The sequence below is a fragment of the Gopherus flavomarginatus genome, chromosome 5, assembly GCF_025201925.1.
Source record: "Gopherus flavomarginatus isolate rGopFla2 chromosome 5, rGopFla2.mat.asm, whole genome shotgun sequence".
NCBI classification, from domain to species: domain Eukaryota; kingdom Metazoa; phylum Chordata; order Testudines; family Testudinidae; genus Gopherus; species Gopherus flavomarginatus.
In genome coordinates this window covers 23,537,907-23,556,816 of record NC_066621.1, presented here as the reverse complement: position 1 = coordinate 23,556,816, position 18,910 = coordinate 23,537,907, and the positions used below count along the sequence as shown (strand labels likewise).

Sequence of the window (18,910 nt, the reverse complement as noted above, 5' to 3'; positions counted from 1 at the left end):
GAACATTCTGGGTAATTGCATATAAATGAGCAAAGCTCTGCACCCAGCTATGCTTATGAATTCCACAAACCTGCCGCCATGGAGCAAGGTGACTCCTTGTGTCGGGCTCATCAATGTGGAGAAGGGGTAAGAGTTTGAGTAGCGGCGTGCAAAATCCATTTCAGCTGGGCTCCAAGATCCACTTCTGCTTTTTGATATTCCTTCTTCTGTGGTCCATGTGCTTCCTGACTCTGCCTCTCTCTCCCACAGCTCTGGGACATTGGTGGTCAGCCTCGTTTCCGTAGCATGTGGGAGCGATACTGCCGTGGAGTCAGTGCCATTGTGTAAGTACCCACCAGCTGTGCTCACACTCCGTCGCAGCAGACGTTCCAGGGCTGCTGAGCTCTGGAGAGCCTTTAATACAGCATGGGAAAGTATTAGAGGGTAGGCTCTCAAACAGTGTCTCTTGGTTGAGGGTTGGCAGGACCTTTGGGGCTGTATCCAGTGGGTTTTGTGCTTGCCTAGTTGAACAATTTGCTAATCCTAGGGTGCAGAGATCCTCTGCTGGGAATCAGGTCCTTAGCACTGAATTCGCTCTTCCCAGCAGCTTGCCCAGTGCAGCCGCAGCCCTGGGAAGGTCTGTTGCTGTGCTTTAGTACCCGGCATCAGGTGTAAGAGGTTCTCCTCCTGGGGATAGGAAGGCCTATGAATGTATCTGCTTAGTGCAGGAATCCCAGTGTTCTGGTGGTTTCCCAGTCTCCCCAACTCACCATGGACTGGTGCCCTAAGTAGTAGAATTACTCTTGGGCGTGATGTTGTCCAGGATAACCGGCTCTTGTGCTCCTGACTGAAGATCGGTTGTCTTTGCTGATGCTACTAGATCTTTTTGTTCCTGAGGTGCTAGTCGCTCATTTGAAGGGGGCCTGGTGAAGGTGGACCGACTAGCCTTGGGTGGCGCAGCTCATTCTGTAGGGTGGTCCCAGGGGATAGCTATAGGAAGCTGCTTTTCCTTCCCAAGGCCTCTTATACTGCTTGGCAAATTCTGTATTTATGAGAAGCAGCAGCCTTCAATCGATCTTCGTTCACAGTTGTAAACAAATTCTCTTTGCCTGAGTCTACCCCCCTTTTGTGGTCCTGCTTGTGAATGTTTTGGGGCTTGAGTTTACTGGTAGCAATGTCTGTGGAAACAGCAGGCCTAGTAGACTATTCATGGTGAGCGCTCCTGAAAAATGAGGTGCATGTGTCCAGTCAAAGCAGCACAGATGTTTCATATCAAATCCATGCAGACTGTACACCAGCAAGCCACAAACAAGAGTTATTCAGATTGTAGCACATGCTGTTGATAATCTCAATCCACATAAGATGTCTGTAAGCAGAAAGAGGTGCTCACTAAATGCAAGGACATCATTATTTGCCCAACTCAAGTCCCCTAAGCTCACCACGTTCAGTATCCTCATTTACGTGTGGCTGCTCGGAAGAGTTTGGTGACATGAGCTACGGTGTCATAAATATGCCGATGACATTCAGCATCACCTCCTTTCATCAGACAGGTACAGAATAGACTCTTTGTTCTTCTGCTGCCTGGCCGAGACTGAGGCCTGGATGAAAGCCAGAGTTTAGCGGATTTAGACTCAGTCCAGATAAGGCAGAGGTGATACTGACTGGCACAGAGAAGCACCTTGAGGATCTGAGGAAATTTATAGTTTTTCCCTTAACTGAGAGTGTCTTGTTAGTTGTTTGGCTTGCAGTCTCTAGGTCTAACCAGACACCGGTCTGCAGCTGGAGCCAGAAATGCCCTCTGTCACTGACGTCTGCCATTCCCGTTCTGATAGAACCTGCATCTATCATCGGTGCATTGCTGCTTCTAGGCTGGATTACTGTCACATGTGCTGTCTGGAACTGACATCGAAGGCCACTCAGACACCACCCTTCCTGTGCTCTGCAACCCTAGCTGGGTTTTCGCAGGAACGGGGCAGTTCTTTGTCCCGTCGGTGACGCTCCCAGATGCCTGGGAGGGGGGGATCTCCGTAGCAGGCTCTCCCTCTGGAGATATGACTGAGCCCAGCCTGACCACATTTAGAACTTGATACCTTTCATTTCTCTGTCTCCCGGCTGTAGAGTCTCTGGCAGTCAGCCCACTGCCTGGGCTTCCCCACCTCTGTCAGCTATCTGGATGGGGTTATGGAGCACAGTGTATGCTGCTTTTCTGGGAAAAAGCATGGTGAAGTGCCCCCAGCCACCAGGGTGTTAAGTGCTGCAGAAAAGCTTATAAGAATTAAAAGAGCAAGAGCCGCTTTCTATAGGGCACCCAAAAGCAGTGCGCTGTTCCTGCACCCACTGACTTTTCAGCTATACTGATGCATGGTGTGCCTGATGCTCCTGCACAAGGTAAACTAAGGGTATGTCTGTGCTCCAGCTGTGCCCCCGTAGCAGGGATCCTTCCTACCTTGGTGGAAGGGGTTTTTCCATTGATATAGTTAATTCACTTCTCTGAAAGGCTGTGGCTGGTTGCATGGAATAATCTTCCATCAACCCTAGCCATGTCTACACCGGGGGTTAGGGTGACGTAACTGCGGCGCTCAAGGCACAAAACGTTTCACAGCCCTGAGCGCCATCGCTCGGGTGATCTAATTGGTAAGTATAGGCAAGGCTGAGGTTGCCTCTATAGCAGAAGGCGCTGGGTGAGTCGAAGTTATTTCTATGTCCATGAGGACTCCTGGTTCTCAGCGGAGGAAGGATTAATGACTGGCTTTGCAGTCCTGAGGAATGGATGTGGATTGGCCCCCACAAGGACCCATCGGCATTTTCCCAAAGGATGCCAAGAGCCCAGAGGTGCCAAAGGAAGGGTGTGGGTCACTGACATGCAGTGAGTACCAGGGGGGTAATCTGAAGTGCTTCAGAGAGAGAGCGGCAACTCCAATCTACTTCATAGCGTAGATTTATACTGACCGGTCAGGAAGCTGGCCCAGTGGAGAGTAGCAGCTCTCTAAAGAGGCCTGAGTACTTGGTAATGGAGAGAGGTGGTAGGGACTCTGGTTGTTTCGTGCTCCTCAGGTGGGATTCATTCGATCTTCTTCTTCCAGTGGCCTAGGCTCACTGATAATGTCTTTCCCCATTCCAGGTACATGGTGGATGCTGCAGACCAGGAGAAGATCGAGGCCTCAAAGAACGAACTTCACAACCTGCTTGACAAGCCGCAGCTCCAGGGCATCCCTGTAAGCACTCTCCAATCTTGGGACAGAGGGAGACAGTGGGGAGCAGACAGATTTCATAGGCTGGTTCCCAGTCGTTAGGGTGGGCGGTCTCTGGTTGCTTGGTCACACATGCTGCAAAGCAGGTTCTATGATAGCATCTCACTCGTTCTTCTGTAGAAATAGCCTTGTGAGGTGATGCTCTCCAGGCTGGGGCTGGGCTGGAAGGTGACTTCTTTGGAAAGTTTAAGGAAGATCATGACCAACTTCCCATAGCCCTACAGGCCATTAAACCCCCTGGTCCCATTGGTGGGCCCATTGGATGCTCAGAAGTGGCTGGACTGGAGGCAATGAGTGTAGATAATGACCTGTCCATGGCCCATTGAGTGGGGATTATAAGTGATTGATTGACACACCCACTGAGCATGCTCAGGAGGGAGAGCTGCCTTTCGAATGCAAGTCTTGTTTGTGACTTCGCAGTCAGGTTTTTGACTGGAAAGTAGGGCTCAGAGGTGCTGCTGGGGCAGTTTGCAAGATGTTAATTGTAATGTATTTACCCTGAGATGGGGATTGATGCTTCAGAAATGCAGAGGGGGTGCAGCTCCATGCAGCACGTAAAGCACATGATCTCAGTCCAAAAACCGCCATAGCAACTCTTCCACCCCAGCATATCCTGGGAGAGGAGCACTTAGGCAACTGGCTTTCACTGGCTGGCAGGAATTCCCCGGGAGGCGGGGAGGTTTTCATTCCTTCACACCAACCAATTTTCTGTTAAAACTATAGTTAGGTTGCCGGACTCTCCGTCCTTCCCCCAGCCTGGGAACAGTCAAAACTGGCTCGGTGTGGCTTTGGGACTGGAACTGAGAATGCTGACACTGTCTTTTTCACCCTACAGGTTCTAGTGCTTGGGAACAAGCGAGATCTCGCTGGTGCCTTGGATGAGAAAGAGCTTATTGAGAAGATGTAAGTACCGCTCACTGCCTCCCCTTTCAGTGGCAGACGTTGTCCGTCTGTCTCCGGCTGCATGTGCCTCTCAACAAAGGCTGGGGTGGGACTGTAACAGAGTTTGCTTAGCTGTTGCTTTGGGGACGCTGAGTCTGTGTATTGTTGAGTGACTGCTCTGATCCAGGTGACTGCTAAGGGAGTAACAAAGGTGTCTGGTGCTTGGGATTGCAGGAGCTTCTCCCGGGGTGCTGGAGAGGCCTTCCCAGAGCAGTGATACGGCTGTTAAAAAAGCAAATGCGATTTTGGGATGCATCAGGCGGGGTATTTCCTGCAAGGATAAGGAGGTGTTAGTACCGTTGTATACGGTGTTGGTGAGACCCCATCTGGAATACTGTGTGCAGTTCTGGTGTCCCATGTTCAAGAAGGATGAATTCAAACTGGAACAGGTTCAGAGACGGGCTACGAGGATGATCCGAGGAATGGAAAAACTGCCTTATGAAAGGAGACTCAAAGAGCTTGGCTTGTTTAGCCTGGCCAAAAGAAGGCTGAGGGGGGATATGCTCGCCCTATATAAATATATCAAGGGGGTTAACGTTAGGGAGGGAGAGGAATTATTTAAGTTTAGTACTAATGTAGCCACGAGGACGAATGGGTATAAACTGGATATTAGGAAGTTTAGACTTGAAATTAGACGAAGGTTTCTGACCATTAGGGGAGTGAAGTTCTGGAATAGCCTTCCGAGGGAAGTAGTAGGGGCAAAAGACTTTCCTGGCTTTAAGACAAAGCTTGATAAGTATATGGAGGGGATGTTACGATAGGATCGTTAATTTGGGCAATTGATCTTGAATTACCACCAGACAGGTCTGCTCAATGGTCTGCGGGGTGATGTTGCATGCGATGGGTACTGAGTTGCTGCGGAGAACTCCTTCTTGGGTGCTGGCTGGTGACTCTTGCCCACATGCTCAGGGTTTAGCTGATCGCTATATTTGGGGTCGGGAAGGAATTTTCCTCCAGGGCGGATTGGCAGGTGCCCTGGAGGTTTTTCGCCTTCCCCTGCAGCATGGGGCACGGGTCGCTTGCTGGTGGTGTCTCTGCAGCTTGAGGTCTTCAAACCATTTTTGAGGATTTCAATAACTCGGTCCTGGGATAGGGGTTGTACAAAATTGGATGGGTGGGGTTCTGTGGCCTGCCTTGTGCAGGAGGTCAGACTAGATGATCAGATTGGTCCCTTCTGACCTATGAGTCTATGAGTCTGAGTCTATGAGCAACAGCCGAAAGGGCTCTCCCACCATGGAGGGCAGCAAGCATTGCTCCCCAAAATGCCCCCATGCCCCCAACCCCATAGCTTCTCTGCCCCACTCCCTAAAGATGTTCCCCCTTCACCAGGTCCCACCCCTAACAACATGGCCATTGGCTAGGGGAGGGGGGCTGCTGTAACCCTCTCCAGCATGTGCAGAGCCCTGATCCCTTCCTGCTAGCTCACTGCTGGGGAGTTGCTCTGCGATGGCTTGTCAGCAGGAGGCGCTATTGTGAAAAGGAGCATGGGTTTCCAGCTCCACCCAGGGATGCGTCTGCAATCCAGCAGTGCAAGGTGCTGCCCACTTACATGGGTCAGGGCCTGGAAGCCTTTTGGGCAGAGGAGGTTTGTTCATCTCCACGATCTCTTCATGGTAACAGAGCTGTGCCGAGGCTCCCCAGCCTAGGTCCTGCTGTGAAGCCATCGCATCCCATTTGTGACACCCCAGGCATCGTGGCAGGCTGTGCAGTCAGTCTCAAGCAAAGGCCCGTGCTGCGGGGGCTGGGAGGGGGGAGCTGGCAGCCCAGGCAGTGACCAGCGAGGCAGCTGGTTTGGGGAAACATGTCCTAGGTACTCTGCTTTGCCCCCCTGCAGTAACTTTTTCACTGTTACACAAGTATCTACACTTCTCTGTGCACTACAGACCTGGGGAGGCCTTCTTACACAGTGCCAGGAGCTGAAAAGGAGAGCTGAGGGCCCTGGGTTCTGTCCTGTCTCTGCCCCACACTCGCTGTGTGACCTTGGGCAGGGCCTCAGCTGTAGAATGGGGCTAATCTTCAGTCTGTGTGGAGCTGACCTGCCCTTGGCTGAAAATTGCTTTGTCAGAGCGAAGATGGTCATTTTGCTTGAGCTTTTCTCAGCCTAGGCCGCATGGTGGCGCCAGAGACGCATCTTGACTCTTATTACAGTCCAAGGGTCCTCTACACTGCACAGTTAACCTGGGTGATTCACATCTGGGTCTGAGCCCCCAGGTTAGCCTGGCAAAGCCCTACCCACTTCACTGTGTCTGCACTCCCCCGTGCTGAGCCACCCGAGGCTTACTTCCCAGTCCATTGCAGGAGGCGTGGGATGGGCCCTGGTGGAGGTCACGCAGCACATAAGTGGTTTTTGCCTGCGTCCTCACTGCAAAATGGGCAGGTTTCAGCTCGAGGTAAAGCACAGCCTGGGCTCTGACCCTGCCCCCCAACCTGGTCAGCTAGCCTGGGCTTAAGGCATCTGCAAATCCAGATCCGAGGCGTTTGTGTGAATGAGGTGTGTTGTGTAGTGGTGGGGGTAAGAGCCTGGGTTAACTGAAGTGAAGATATACCCTTAGACTCCTGCAGCCCGAGTGGTAGGAGAGCGTTTCCACAGGCTCCCACCTTGAGACACAGCACGGCCAAGGAGCTCTTTGCAAATGGCCGACAAAGTCCTTCAAAGGCTCTGCCGCTCTGTCAGGGCTGGAGCCAGGGCTGTGGCACGCAGCCCTCCTGTGCCCACTGCTGGGGTAGTAATACTTAAGCATTTGATAACGGTGGGTCACTCTTGTCCCCTTTCCAGTGGGGAAGCTAAGGCAGAGAGGGGATGTGCTGGCTGAGTCTAGCTTGGTGCCGTCAGTAGGGCCCTGATTCTTGTCTCCTGTATGGTTGTGGAACAAGCTGTAATAGCTGCTGGGTAATACACAGCCTGCCCTATGGGCTCATGGTTGGGGGCCTTGTTCCATTTGTCGAGAACCTTTTATTTTCGGTTCTTTCATTGCGGCAAGACTCTTGACCAGCCCCATCCTGAGCCAGCAGCACTAGAAGGTTATAACAGGGGCCTCCGAGGGAGAGTGGGGTGACCCCTAACAGAAGGGACGCTGCTCCCCCTGAGCCCTTGACCCAGGCCAGCTGGAGCAGCTGGAGTCTGCACTGAGCAGTCTGCGCTCTCACGGCTCCATCTCTCCTGCAGGAACCTGTCTGCCATCCAAGATCGAGAGATTTGTTGCTATTCCATCTCCTGCAAAGAAAAGGACAACATTGGTGAGTGCTAGGCCGTGGTCTGCAGGGAGCCGGAGGGAGGGGACAAGCTGGGCTTAGTTTCCGGTTGTGCAGTGAATTCAGCCCCTGATATTCTGGCTCCTAAGCCCATTAGGCTCTTGACTAGGCAAATGGGGCAGAAGTGTCATTTCTCAGCTGTTCATGGCCTACACTCCCCATCCCAAAGGCAGGTGTGGGCAGTGCCCAAGGAGCTGTGCCCAAGGTTTCCAGGCTGTGGGGGACACTGCCACAGAGTAGTGGTTGAAATGCAGCCGTGAACAGCTGTGTTAGTGAAGGTGCCAGTCTCTGAGCTCCCAGGGAGACCCTGCCGACCCCTTCCCCTGAGCACCACACTGGAGGGAGTGGTAGAGGGGCTCCCTGCCCTTTGCGGGCGGTAACTCTGTGTGTTGCCTTTGCAGACATCACCCTACAGTGGCTTATTCAGCACTCAAAGTCCAGGAGAAGCTGAGAGCCCTGGGACCGCGCCTCGGAGCGGGGAAGATGCCATTGTCCAAGCCCCCTTCTCTCTGTCCCCTGCTCTGTCCCTCTCTCTCCATCTCTCTCTCTAGATGGGTATTTTTAGGGGACCCCAGGCTCTGTTCCTGCTGAGACGGAGCTCCTGTTTTTATTGTAAAGAAGCTGTCGGACTCCTCTCTCTCTCTCCCCCTCTCGTTTTGGCACTGTTCTGTTGTGGTCGATGTGTATACAGTATATATATATATGTATATATATATTTTAATTTAAGCAATGACGCTGTTACTAACTGGGCCCTGTGACTTGTAGAAGTGCTGGAGGTGGTTGAGCCTCCAAGGCAGTATTGGGAGGGTGGTGTGGGAGCGGAGCGGCTCGGCTGGGCCATTCCATGCTGAACGCAGGCTCCCATAGGGGCGTCCCTCCAGCCCTGAGGCCCTTGGGCCCTCTGGTATCTTCACTAGGTCTGGTTCCCCCTCCTCCCCCCCCCCCACAAGCCTCTGGAGCTCCTGCTGCCCCATACCCACCCCCGCTCTCCATGCTGCATGTGGGCAGGGCAATGGGGGTGTTAGAGGCCAGCAGTCTTGACCAGGCTGTGGGGAGTCAGTGCTGTGCCTGTCTGCAGAGCCACCCCTCCTGCCCCTTGACCTCTGCCCTTTCCTCAGGCACTCAGCCTTGCGGTCCCATGCTCAGGCAGGGATTGGGCACTGGCTGGGAGGGGCAGGGGCAACTCCCTCCCTCCCTCTCCTCTCCCCTTTCTGCAACTCAGGCCCCAAAGTTTCCACAAGTGACTCACTCCTGCCTGCTCCTCTGGCTGTGGAGGAAGGTGGGGGCACTCTGCCATTCCCCCAGGTTGCTTTGGGGGTTCTCCAGCTCCTTAGAAGCTCTCTAGGTGGGACGAGCTGTGCGGCATGGGGGTGAGCTGGTACCTGCGGGCCAGCGACCCGCGCCTGGGGAATGCTCTCTGTGCCCAGAGCTGTGGAGGGAGCTGTGGCACCTGCTGACCCAGGTCCTGCCTAGGCCTGTGCAGAGGGGTGGTGTGCAGCACACACTCACTCACCTGCTCTCTCGTGACCTGTGCCATTGTCTCTGCTGTGGGGCCGGGCCCCCCTTTGCTTAGGGGAGGGATCATCGCTGTTGCAATTGCTGTAGAACTGAAGCCAAGGACAAAGCTCTAGGGAAGGCCACTCCCCCCCCCCCCAAACGCTCCAGAGTCCAGGAGGAGGGTGAGTTCCCCTCCTGCTGCAGCCTAGAACAGGAGTGTCTGCCCCAGTTCATGTGCTTGCCTCATACCCAGGAGATCAGGGGCTCAGGCTCTGGGGAGCCAGAGATGGGAAAACCCCTTCCAGCCTCGTCCATCTCCGTGGGCCCAGAGTGGGATTGTGCCCTGCAGAGGGGCTCTCCAAGCTGGCTGGCTGTGTCAGACTGCTGCCCCCACCTCTGTCCCAGCCCCAGAGGGGGCACAGCCGGGAGTGCTGGTGCAGGGGCATGTCGAGGGGGTGTTGGCCTTTCCCAGTACGCAGAGGCCAGAGGAAAGGCCTGTTTCAGTGGAACAGCAGGGCTGATAGGCTGAGTGTGATGTCAAGGTGGAATTCCTTGCCCTCTGCAGCCCAGGCTCCAAGCAGGTCTCCTGTCTGGCCGTGGCAGGGAGAAGTGTCAACCAGGCCTGGAAGGAGGGGAAAGGAGCCCCCGTTTGTTCCAGCCCATGTGACTTCTGGCTTGTGCTGGAGCCTGCTCTCCTTGCACTGGAGATGGCCCGGAGCAGACTAGGGGTAAAGTGATGGGATCCTAGGAAGGGCTATGAGCCTGCTGCTGTGCCCCAGCCTGCCTCTTTCTGCCTGAGGGCAGCTGCCTGTAACCCAGGCGCAGCCACGTCCTGCCCTGGCCTGTGTGTCAGCTCAGGGGCAGCTGAGAGTCCTGGGCTCCCTCCCCAGACCCCCATCTGCACAGAGCCGGTCCCGGGTGGGGGGTCCAGCCTGCTTTGTTCTCTCTTCTCATTTTCGCAGAATTGCACAAGGAGCCATTTCCATGGTTTATTTAATGGATTGTAAAGTGGTGTCATTATTCCTTTTTTAGGAGAGATTTTTTTGGCTCATATTGACCTTCTCTGGTGGGAAATGATTCTTGTAACTGTACCATTTTTTTTTGGCCTCCTAATCATAATAAATTAACATTTTTGTGTTGCGGGGGTGTTTGCTGTGGTCTCATTTCCTCTCCTCATCTCCCCAGCCTGGCAGTGGTCTTAGCACATGGTCCAGCTGCCAGGGCCGACTCACTACCTTGCCCAAGAGAGCCCCTGTTTATTGCCTGAGGGTGAGAGCAGCTGGGGCTTTCATGGCTGGGGGGTGTCATTCTGAGCAGTCTCCCCTTCCCTCCCCATATATCCCACTAGACTTAACCCCTTGTCACGGAGTGTGGGGGAGTCCGGCCCTGCACCCCTCTTCCTGGGACCCACAGTGACTCTCAGCCAGCCAGTAAAACAGAAGGTTTATTGGACAACAGGATCACAGGTTACAGCAGAGCTTGCAGGCACAGTCAGGACCCCTCCACCGAGTCCTTCTGGGCTTTCAGGGTGCTTGGATCCTAGCTAGGATACCCTGAATTCCGCCCACCCAGCCCCAAGCCCAAACTCAAAACTGCTTCCCTCCTGCCACTCCCTTCCTTTATCCCCTTCCCGGGCAAAGGTGTTGACCTTTCCCCTCCCTTACCTAGCTCAGGTTACAGGCCCTGGCATCGTCCATCTCCTAAAGTCCTCCCCTGCTCTCCCACTCCCCACACAGACAGTCCCTACTGCATCACATCTCTCCCCCCTTCGAGACTGAACTGAGCGGGGTCACTCTGCCCAGTGACCTGGGGAAGTTCAGGGTCCCCTCTCCGGGACAACGCATCCGCTGTCAGGTTGGCACTTCCCTTCACATGGACCACGTCTATGTCATAGTCCTGCAGGAGCAGGCTCCACCTCAGGAGCTTGGCGTTGGCTCCTTTCATCTGGTGCAGCCAGGTCAGGGGAGAGTGGTCGGTGTACACGGTGAAGTGTCGCCCAAAGAGATATGGCTCTAGCTTCTTAAGGGCCCACACCATGGCCAGGCATTCCTTCTCGATGGCCGCGTAGCTTTGTTCCCGGGGTAGCAGCTTCTTACTCAGGTACACGATGGGGTGTCTCTCCCCCTTTTCATCCTCCTGCATTAACACCGCCCCCAGTCCCGTGTCTGAGGCATCGGTGAACACCATAAAGGGTTTGTCAAAATCTGGGTTTGCCAGAACTGGGTCGCTAACCAGAGCCTCCTTCAGCGCCCGGAAAGCCTCCTGGCACTGCTCAGTCCAGATCACCTTGTCTGGCTTCCCCTTTTTGCACAGTTCAGTGATGGGGCCGGCTATGGCACTGAAGTGGGGCACGAACCTTCGATAGTACCCCGCCATCCCAATAAAGGCCTGGACCTGCTTTTTGGTTTGGGGAGCAGGCCAGTCTCTGATCACCTCCACCTTGGCTGGTTCTGGCTTCAGGCAGCCGCTCCCCACCCGATGGCCCAGGTAAGATACTTCAGCCATCCCCACCTTGCACTTCTCAGCCTTTACTGTTAACCCAGCCTTTCGGAGTCGGTCCAGGACTTGTTTAACCTGGGACACGTGGTCCTCCCAGGTCTGGCTGAAGACGCAGATGTCGTCAATATACGCCACGGCAAAACTCTCCATCCCCCTCAGTAGCTGATCCACCAGGCGCTGGAAGGTGGCCGGCGCTCCCTTGAGGCCGAAGGGCAGGGTCAAAAACTCATAGAGCCCCAGAGGGGTGATAAAGGCCGATTTCAGCCTGGCATCTGCGTCCAGCGGCACTTGCCAGTAGCCTTTGGTAAGATCCATAGTGGTGAGGTACCGTGCACCTCCCAGCTTGTCTAGGAGCTCGTCAGGCCTGGGCATAGGGTAGGCATCAGATACGGTGATGGCATTGAGCTTTCGATAGTCCACACAGAACCGGATTGACCCATCCTTCTTGGGAACCAGCACTACTGGCGAGGCCCAAGGGCTGGAAGACGGCTGGATCACCCCCAAAGCCAGCATGTCCCTGACCTCTCTTTCAAGATCCTGGGCAGTTTTACCAGTGACCCGAAAAGGGGAGCATCTTATAGGGGGGTGTGACCCCGTCTCCACCCGGTGGACAGTCAAATTAGTGCGTCCAGGCTGGTTGGAAAACAGCTGTCGGTACAGATGCAGCACCCCTCTGATCTCAGCGTGCTGGCCCGGGGTCAGTTGCTCAGAGAGGGGAATCGCCTCCAGGGGGGAACCAGATTTTGTCCCAGGGAATAGATCCACTAAGGGGTCATCTCCCTGCCCCTCCCAATGTCCACACACGGCCAACACCACATTCCCCCTGTCATAGTATGGTTTCATCATGTTCACATGGTACACCCGACGGTGATGTGCCCGGTTTGATAGCTCCACCACATAGTTTACCTCATTCAGTTGCTTGATAACCTTGAAGGGCCCTTCCCAGGCGGCCTGGAGTTTGTTTCTCCTCACGGGGATGAGAACCATTACCTGATCCCCGGTGGCAAAGGCACGGGCTCGTGCTGTGCGGTCATACCAGACCTTCTGCCTCCTCTGGGCTCGGGCCAGATTCTCCCTGGCCAGGCCCATGAGCTCGGCCAGTCTTTCCCGGAAGGTCAGGACATACTCCACCACTGACTCTCCCTCGGGAGAGGCCTTCCCCTCCCATTCGTCCCTCATCAGGTCTAGGGGCCCCCTCACCCGCCTTCCATACAACAGTTCGAAAGGTGAAAACCCGGTAGATTCCTAGGGTACCTCCCTGTACGCAAACAGCAGGTGAGGTAAGTACTTGTCCCAATCTTGCGGATGCTGGTTCATAAATGTTTTTAGCATCATCTTCAGCGTCCCGTTGAACCTTTCTACCAGCCCGTTGGACTGGGGGTGATACGCTGAGGCCCAGTTGTGCTGGACCCCACATTTCTGCCATAAGGACCGGAGCAGGGCCGACATGAAGTTGGACCCCTGGTCCGTTAAGACCTCCTTGGGGAACCCCACCCGGCTGAAAATTGTCAGCAGCGCATCTGCCACTGTGTCTGCTTCGATAGAGGACAAGGCCACCGCCTCGGGGTAGCGAGTGGCAAAATCCACCACCACCAGGATGTATTTCTTCCCTGACCGGGTCATCTTGCTGAGAGGTCCCACTATGTCCAGGGCCACCTTCTGGAAAGGTTCTTCTATGATGGGTAAAGGCCTCAAAGCCGCTTTCCCCTTGTCCCGGGCCTTCCCCACCCTCTGGCAGGGGTCACAGGATTGGCAGTACTGTCGGACATGGGTAAAGACCCCAGGCCAGTAAAAGTTCTGTAGCAGCCTCTGCCTGGTGCGCCGGATTCCCTGGTGCCCTGCGAAAGGGATGTCATGGGCCAGGTACAACAGCTTGTGACGGAACTTCTGGGGAACCACCAGCTGCCTCCTGATCCCCCATGACTCTACTTCCCCTGGGGGAGCCCATTCTCGGTACAGGAACCCCTTCTCCCACAGGAACCTCTCCTTGCAACCTCTCCTCATGGTCTGTACCGCACTAAGGTCAGCCCGGTCCCTGTGCTTCCGCAAGGAGGGATCTTTCTGCAACTCGGCCTGGAACTCAGCAGCTGGGACAGGAATGGGGACTGGCTCTCTTTTGCTGGCTGGGTCTGAGGCCGCAGCCTCTCTGCACCGTGCCCCTGGGCGTTCCCCGCTCCCTGAGTTAGGGTCCTGCACCTCAGGTCGAGTACCTTCCCCGTTTTCGGGGTGCAGTGCCATTTGCCGACTCTGACTACGAGTCACGACCAGGGCACTCTGGGTGTTACTAGGCCAGTCCTCAAGGTCCCCTCCCATTAACACGTCAGTGGGCAAATATTGGTGTACCCCCACATCTTTGGGGCCCTCCTTGGCCCCCCATTTCAGGTGTACCCTTGCCACGGGTACCTTGAATGGGGTCCCGCCCACGCCCATCAGGGTCAGGTAGGTGTCGGGCACCATCCGATCTGAGGCCACCACCTCGGGCCGGGCCAGCGTCACCTCTGCGCCCGTGTCCCAGTACCCAGTGACCTTCCTCCCATCCACTTCCAGGGAAACAATGCACTCTTTCCAGAGGGGCAGCCCCGCGCCCACCCCGTAAACCAAAAACCCGGAACCGGGAGCATCCATAGGTGGTATGTTGCCAACCCCCCTTTCCTGGGAATGTAGCCCCTCCTCCGATTGGGTTTTTACCCAGTCCACCCTCTGCGGGTTGGGTCTGCTTGGTCTGTTCCTGAGCTTGGGGCACTGGGCCCGTATGTGACCTCGTTGGCCACAGCGATAGCAGCCCATATCTCGTGGGTCCCCTTGAGTGGGTCGGAGGGACCTGCCGCTGGATGTTCCCCTTTTGGGGGGGTTCTCCATAGGCCCCCTTTGGGAGGTCCCATGTTGACTCTCTCTCTGCGTTGAGGCAGGCCTGCTCCTTCGAGACTCCTCCCTGCCATCCCCTGCCCGACTGTCCACAAATTGGTCGGCCAGCTGGCCTGCATGCTGCGGGTTCTCCGGCTTCTGGTCCATCAACCACAGCCTCAGGTCGGACGGGCACTGCTCATACAGGTGCTCCAGTATGAATAGGTCAAGCAGGTCCTCTTTAGTTTGGGCCCCAGCTGTCCACTTGCGGGCATACCCCTGCGCCCGGTTGACCAGTTGTAGGTATGTGACCTCACGGGTTTTACGCTGGCTCCGGAACTTTTTCCGGTACATCTCAGGAGTCAGCCCAAACTCGCGGAGCAGGGCCTGTTTGAACAGTTCGTAGTCCCCTGCCTCCGCCCCTTTCAGTCGGCTGTACACCTCCACGGCTGTGGAGTCCAGTAAGGGGGTGAGAACTGCGATCCTGTCTGCAGGGTCAACCCTGTGCAGCTCGCAGGCATTCTCAAAGGCCGTCAGGAAGGTATCTATGTCCTCCCCCTCCTTAAGCCGGGGCAGCAAGTGCTTATCAAAGCTCTTTGTAGGCTTGGGTCCCCCCTCACTCACCGCAGCCGGGGCCTCACTGCTCCTCAGCTGGGCCAGGTCCAGCTCATGTTTACGCTGTTTCTCCTTCTCCTCCCACTCACGCTGGCGCTGGTTCTCCTCATGTTTACGCTGTTTCTCCTTCTCCTCCCACTCACGCTGGCGCTGGTTCTCCTCATGTTCACGCTGTTTCGCCTTCTCCTCCAGCTCTCGCCTCTTTAACTCGAGCTCCTCCCGTCTCAGCTCCCTTTCATATTCCAGCCGCATCCGCTCCACGGATGCCGAGCGTTGCCGGGAGGATCCCCTGCTGGGGGGTGGGCTTCGCCGGGCGGATCCCCTGCTGGCCGGGGGTGTCACGGTGCCCTCGGTATACACTGGGCTCCTCCCTGCCCTTCCTCTACGCCTAGGAAGGGGGGGTCTCGGGAAGCCCTCGTCCGCCGGCTGACCACTCCCAGCGGGGACAGACACTGGTGCCTGCGCTGCATCTACCCGGCTGCTTCCCTCAGAGACAGGGCTCCGTTCATTCATGCGGTCTCCCTGCTCCAGCTGGGCAATCAGCTGGTCCTTGGTGCGTCTCCCTGGGTGCAGCCCCCTCTGCTTGCACAGCTCCAGCAGGTCACACTTGCGCCACTTGGCATACATCTTCCTGCTGGCCACTCACAGGCCGGGGTGCTCGCCGCTCCCCACGGTTTCCAGGGGGACCCCTAGTGCACCAGCCCTTCTTGAGGTCACCACCTCTCTGCCAGGGTCGAGCTTCAGACTCCTCCGCCCCTGGGACCGCTCGCTGCAATCCCCCGGGGGACCCTGTTACTGCAAAGTCCTTCTCACTGGGCACACACTCCCAGGGGCTAATCACCCCTTCGTTTTACTGCTCCCCAGTCACTTACTGCAGGAAGTGCCGTCCACGGGGTGCAGTAGATCCCACCGCTGCCACCAGTTGTCACGGAGTGTGGGGGAGTCCGGCCCTGCACCCCTCTTCCTGGGACCCACAGTGACTCTCAGCCAGCCAGTAAAACAGAAGGTTTATTGGATAACAGGAACACAGGTTACAGCAGAGCTTGCAGGCACAGTCAGGACCCCTCCACCGAGTCCTTCTGGGCTTTCAGGGTGCTTGGATCCTAGCTAGGATACCCTGAATTCCGCCCACCCAGCCCCAAGCCCAAACTCAAAACTGCTTCCCTCCTGCCACTCCCTTCCTTTGTCCCCTTCCCGGGCAAAGGTGTTGACCTTTCCCCTCCCTTACCTAGCTCAGGTTACAGGCTCTGGCATCGTCCATCTCCTAAAGTCCTCCCCTGCTCTCCCACTCCCCACACAGACAGTCCCTACTGCATCACACCCCTTCAGGGCCATAACTACATTAGCAGCTGAAGCATCAGTTGTGCAGCAGTGTCAGCTCTTCCTGCTGGGGTAGAGATGACAGAGGAGGTGGGAGGGAAGTGATGTCTCCCAGTGCCTCATGTCCTTGGCCCTCAAGGTGGAGTTGGAGGGTGGTAGCACTCCCCCCCCCCCCCAACGCTGCTCCACACCATCCTTCTCAGGCTCCCCTGTTCTCACTGCATGGTGCTCAGCCTGTGATGGTGGCTGTCGATGCTGCAGGCACAAACCTTGCTCTTTGTGCCTGGGAGAGGGCATTTAGCTGGGCAGAAGCTTTAGCTGGCTGCTTCTGGGGCAGTGACACAAAGCCCTCAGCTTACGGCAGCTCCCTTTCCTTAGCTTTGTTGACAGTGGGCTGTGCCCTGCTATGGGTCTGGGCTGTGGTGAGTGGAACACCTCTACCTCCAGCTCCCTCCCCCTGCTCTGCTCTGCTCGCCCTCCAGCGCACAGGACAACTCCTTGCCCTTTGCAGACTTCTGAGGGCCCAGCACTTGCTTTGCGCGGTGTCCTGCCTGTCTGTTCTGGGTAAGCCGTACTGGCCGGGCCGGGCCTGACCCCTAGTGGTGGGAGTGAGATTTGTGTCTTCAAAAGCAGCCTTGCTGCCAGCCAGCCAGCTCTGGGCTGTGTGCGCCCTTGTGCTCCCCCTCCCCCCATGCTCCTTTTCCTGGGCTGCTGCCCTTTCTGGGCCTGAATCAGAGGCTCTGAGTAAGTGTTGGCAAGGTGCCCAGTGCCCATCAGTGCAGTGAAGGCACCTCCTGGGGCGCAGGGAGGAGCAGAGCACTGCCAGCCACTCCACCAAGTCTCGGGGGATGCTGAATGCAGCACTCCAGCCCCAGCCAGCACTAGGGGAAGCTTTTCCCACAGTTGAAAGGTGCAGTGTGCTGCTCTCTCTGTGCATGCCCAGTGCCCACCCGTGCCCTTGTGTACCTGACTCTCCGCATGACAGCAGGGCATCCTGCCCTTGCCCTGTTGCACACCTGGAATTTCAGCAGCAGGTGTTGGCCTGGGGGGCAGATCAGCAGAGTGGGAGCAGCCCTGAGCTATGAGGGTGCGGAGCCAACATGGCCCCAGCCTGCTGGGCTGGAAATGTTTCTGCCACAGGCTCCACTCCACAGCATTTGCCTCCTTCCACTTGGCCAGGGCCTGGCGCAGCCTCGTGCCCCCCACTCACATGTGGCTCATGGCCTAGGCCCTGGGCTGGCTGCCAGCAATAAAAGAGCCGGATGGTTTGCTGACTGACGCTCCCCAAAGGCAAACATGTCCCATCCTACCTGGTGACCAGAACAAGGAATCTCCCCTTGCTGCTAATGTGTGGGAGGGGGTTGTTTTTGGCAGGGGATGGGTGGTGGAGTTCTACAGGTTCTTGGGCATTTGCGTTCAGAGGGGTTGGTGTTAAGACTGTGCCATGGAGCGAGACCCTCTGATGAGGCAAGACTAGGGACCCTTCCTGCTATGGCAGAGAGCGAGCCTGTTGAGTGGAGATGGGCCTGAGAGGCTAGTGGAGCAAGGTGGGGATGTGGAGCCTGAGACCCTCCCCAATAGAGGTGATCCCTGACTGCTCTGGGGTGGGGTGGACCTGAGATCCCCTCGCAGCTGAGTGCAATGCTCCAGCCCCCTCCTAGCTACAGGCAAAGCCAGGGCCAGAGATCCTGTCCTGTCTGCTGTGGGGAGCCCCTTGCTCAGGGGCAGGGTCCCCTGCCAGCTCATTACTGCTGTACAAAGGAGTCTGTCTCCCCTCTCCTGCCATGCTGGATTTGGCCACTTTATGTTCTCCATCCTACCCCTGGAGCCGTTAGTGGGCTGGGGCAGGTGCACCCCTGCGCCGGAGGCCCCACATGCTACTTTCAACCCTGTTTGCACACTAGGAGCCATCCTGGCCTCCGGCTGCCCCTCCTCAGCTTGCTTTTCTCAGCCGCCCCCCCCAGCCGGCCAGCCAGCCAGCCAAGCTTCCGAACAAGCCCTGCATTGTTCTCCCTGGCCCCAGCTCAGGACAAACCAGCACAGAATGAGCCACAGGAACGCAGCTCTCCCTGCCCTGCAGCCCTCATCCTGCATGCAAGTCATGAGCAGCCCCCAGCCAGCTGGGGAGCCCCCTCCCCCCAGCATGTGGGAAGGGCTGTCCGGTCCAGCGACTCCACTCCTGCACCATCGCTCCCATGCACCAACCCTGTGGGGTCTACTCCTCCAGCACACCGGCAGGGCAGCGTTTGGAAGGGAGTGAAGGGGCTGTGGAAGAGCGGCCCCCCCAGGCTTCCATCATCTCCCCCCACACACCATGCAAGGGCTGGGATGCTTGTCTAGCGACTCCCATGGCAGATACAATCAGGCAGGTGCAGATTGGCTCTGCATGTGGATGCTTCCTTTGCCCCCTACTCTGTCCATGTAGGTATTTACTCTCTGCTCATCACACCCTCATGACCCCCCCCTTTCCCTGGCAGCCTCTGCTTCCACTAGAGTCACTTTTTACTGCCCTGAGCTGGTGCTGGTTGCGGAGGCAGGGGCCTGAAACCTCCATCATCTCCCCCTCACACACACACACTTGGGCTGATTAGGGTTTGCTGAGTTGATCAATGGCCCCTCGAATGTCAGGGCTGCCCTACGCCTGCACAGCCAAAGGAGCGAGTGGCCCAGCCCGCCAGTGAGCGCTGGTCTCCTTGGGAGCTAAAAGGCAT

At 56.4% G+C, this 18,910-nt stretch overlaps 1 protein-coding gene across 1 annotated transcript in view; it reads left to right on the top strand.

Annotated features, from left to right (window-relative positions):
• The window catches only part of ARL8A (ADP ribosylation factor like GTPase 8A), a 36,652-nt gene extending 26,591 nt beyond the window's left edge, over positions 1-10,061 (top strand). Inside the window, exons 3-7 of the mRNA XM_050956534.1 lie at positions 250-323; positions 3,101-3,194; positions 4,066-4,133; positions 7,339-7,409; positions 7,826-10,061. Coding sequence (XP_050812491.1) covers positions 250-323; positions 3,101-3,194; positions 4,066-4,133; positions 7,339-7,409; positions 7,826-7,875 — 357 coding nt within the window. The 3' untranslated portion in view covers positions 7,876-10,061. The remainder of the gene's footprint in view (positions 1-249; positions 324-3,100; positions 3,195-4,065; positions 4,134-7,338; positions 7,410-7,825) is intronic.
• Positions 10,062-18,910: the final 8,849 nt, after the last annotated feature.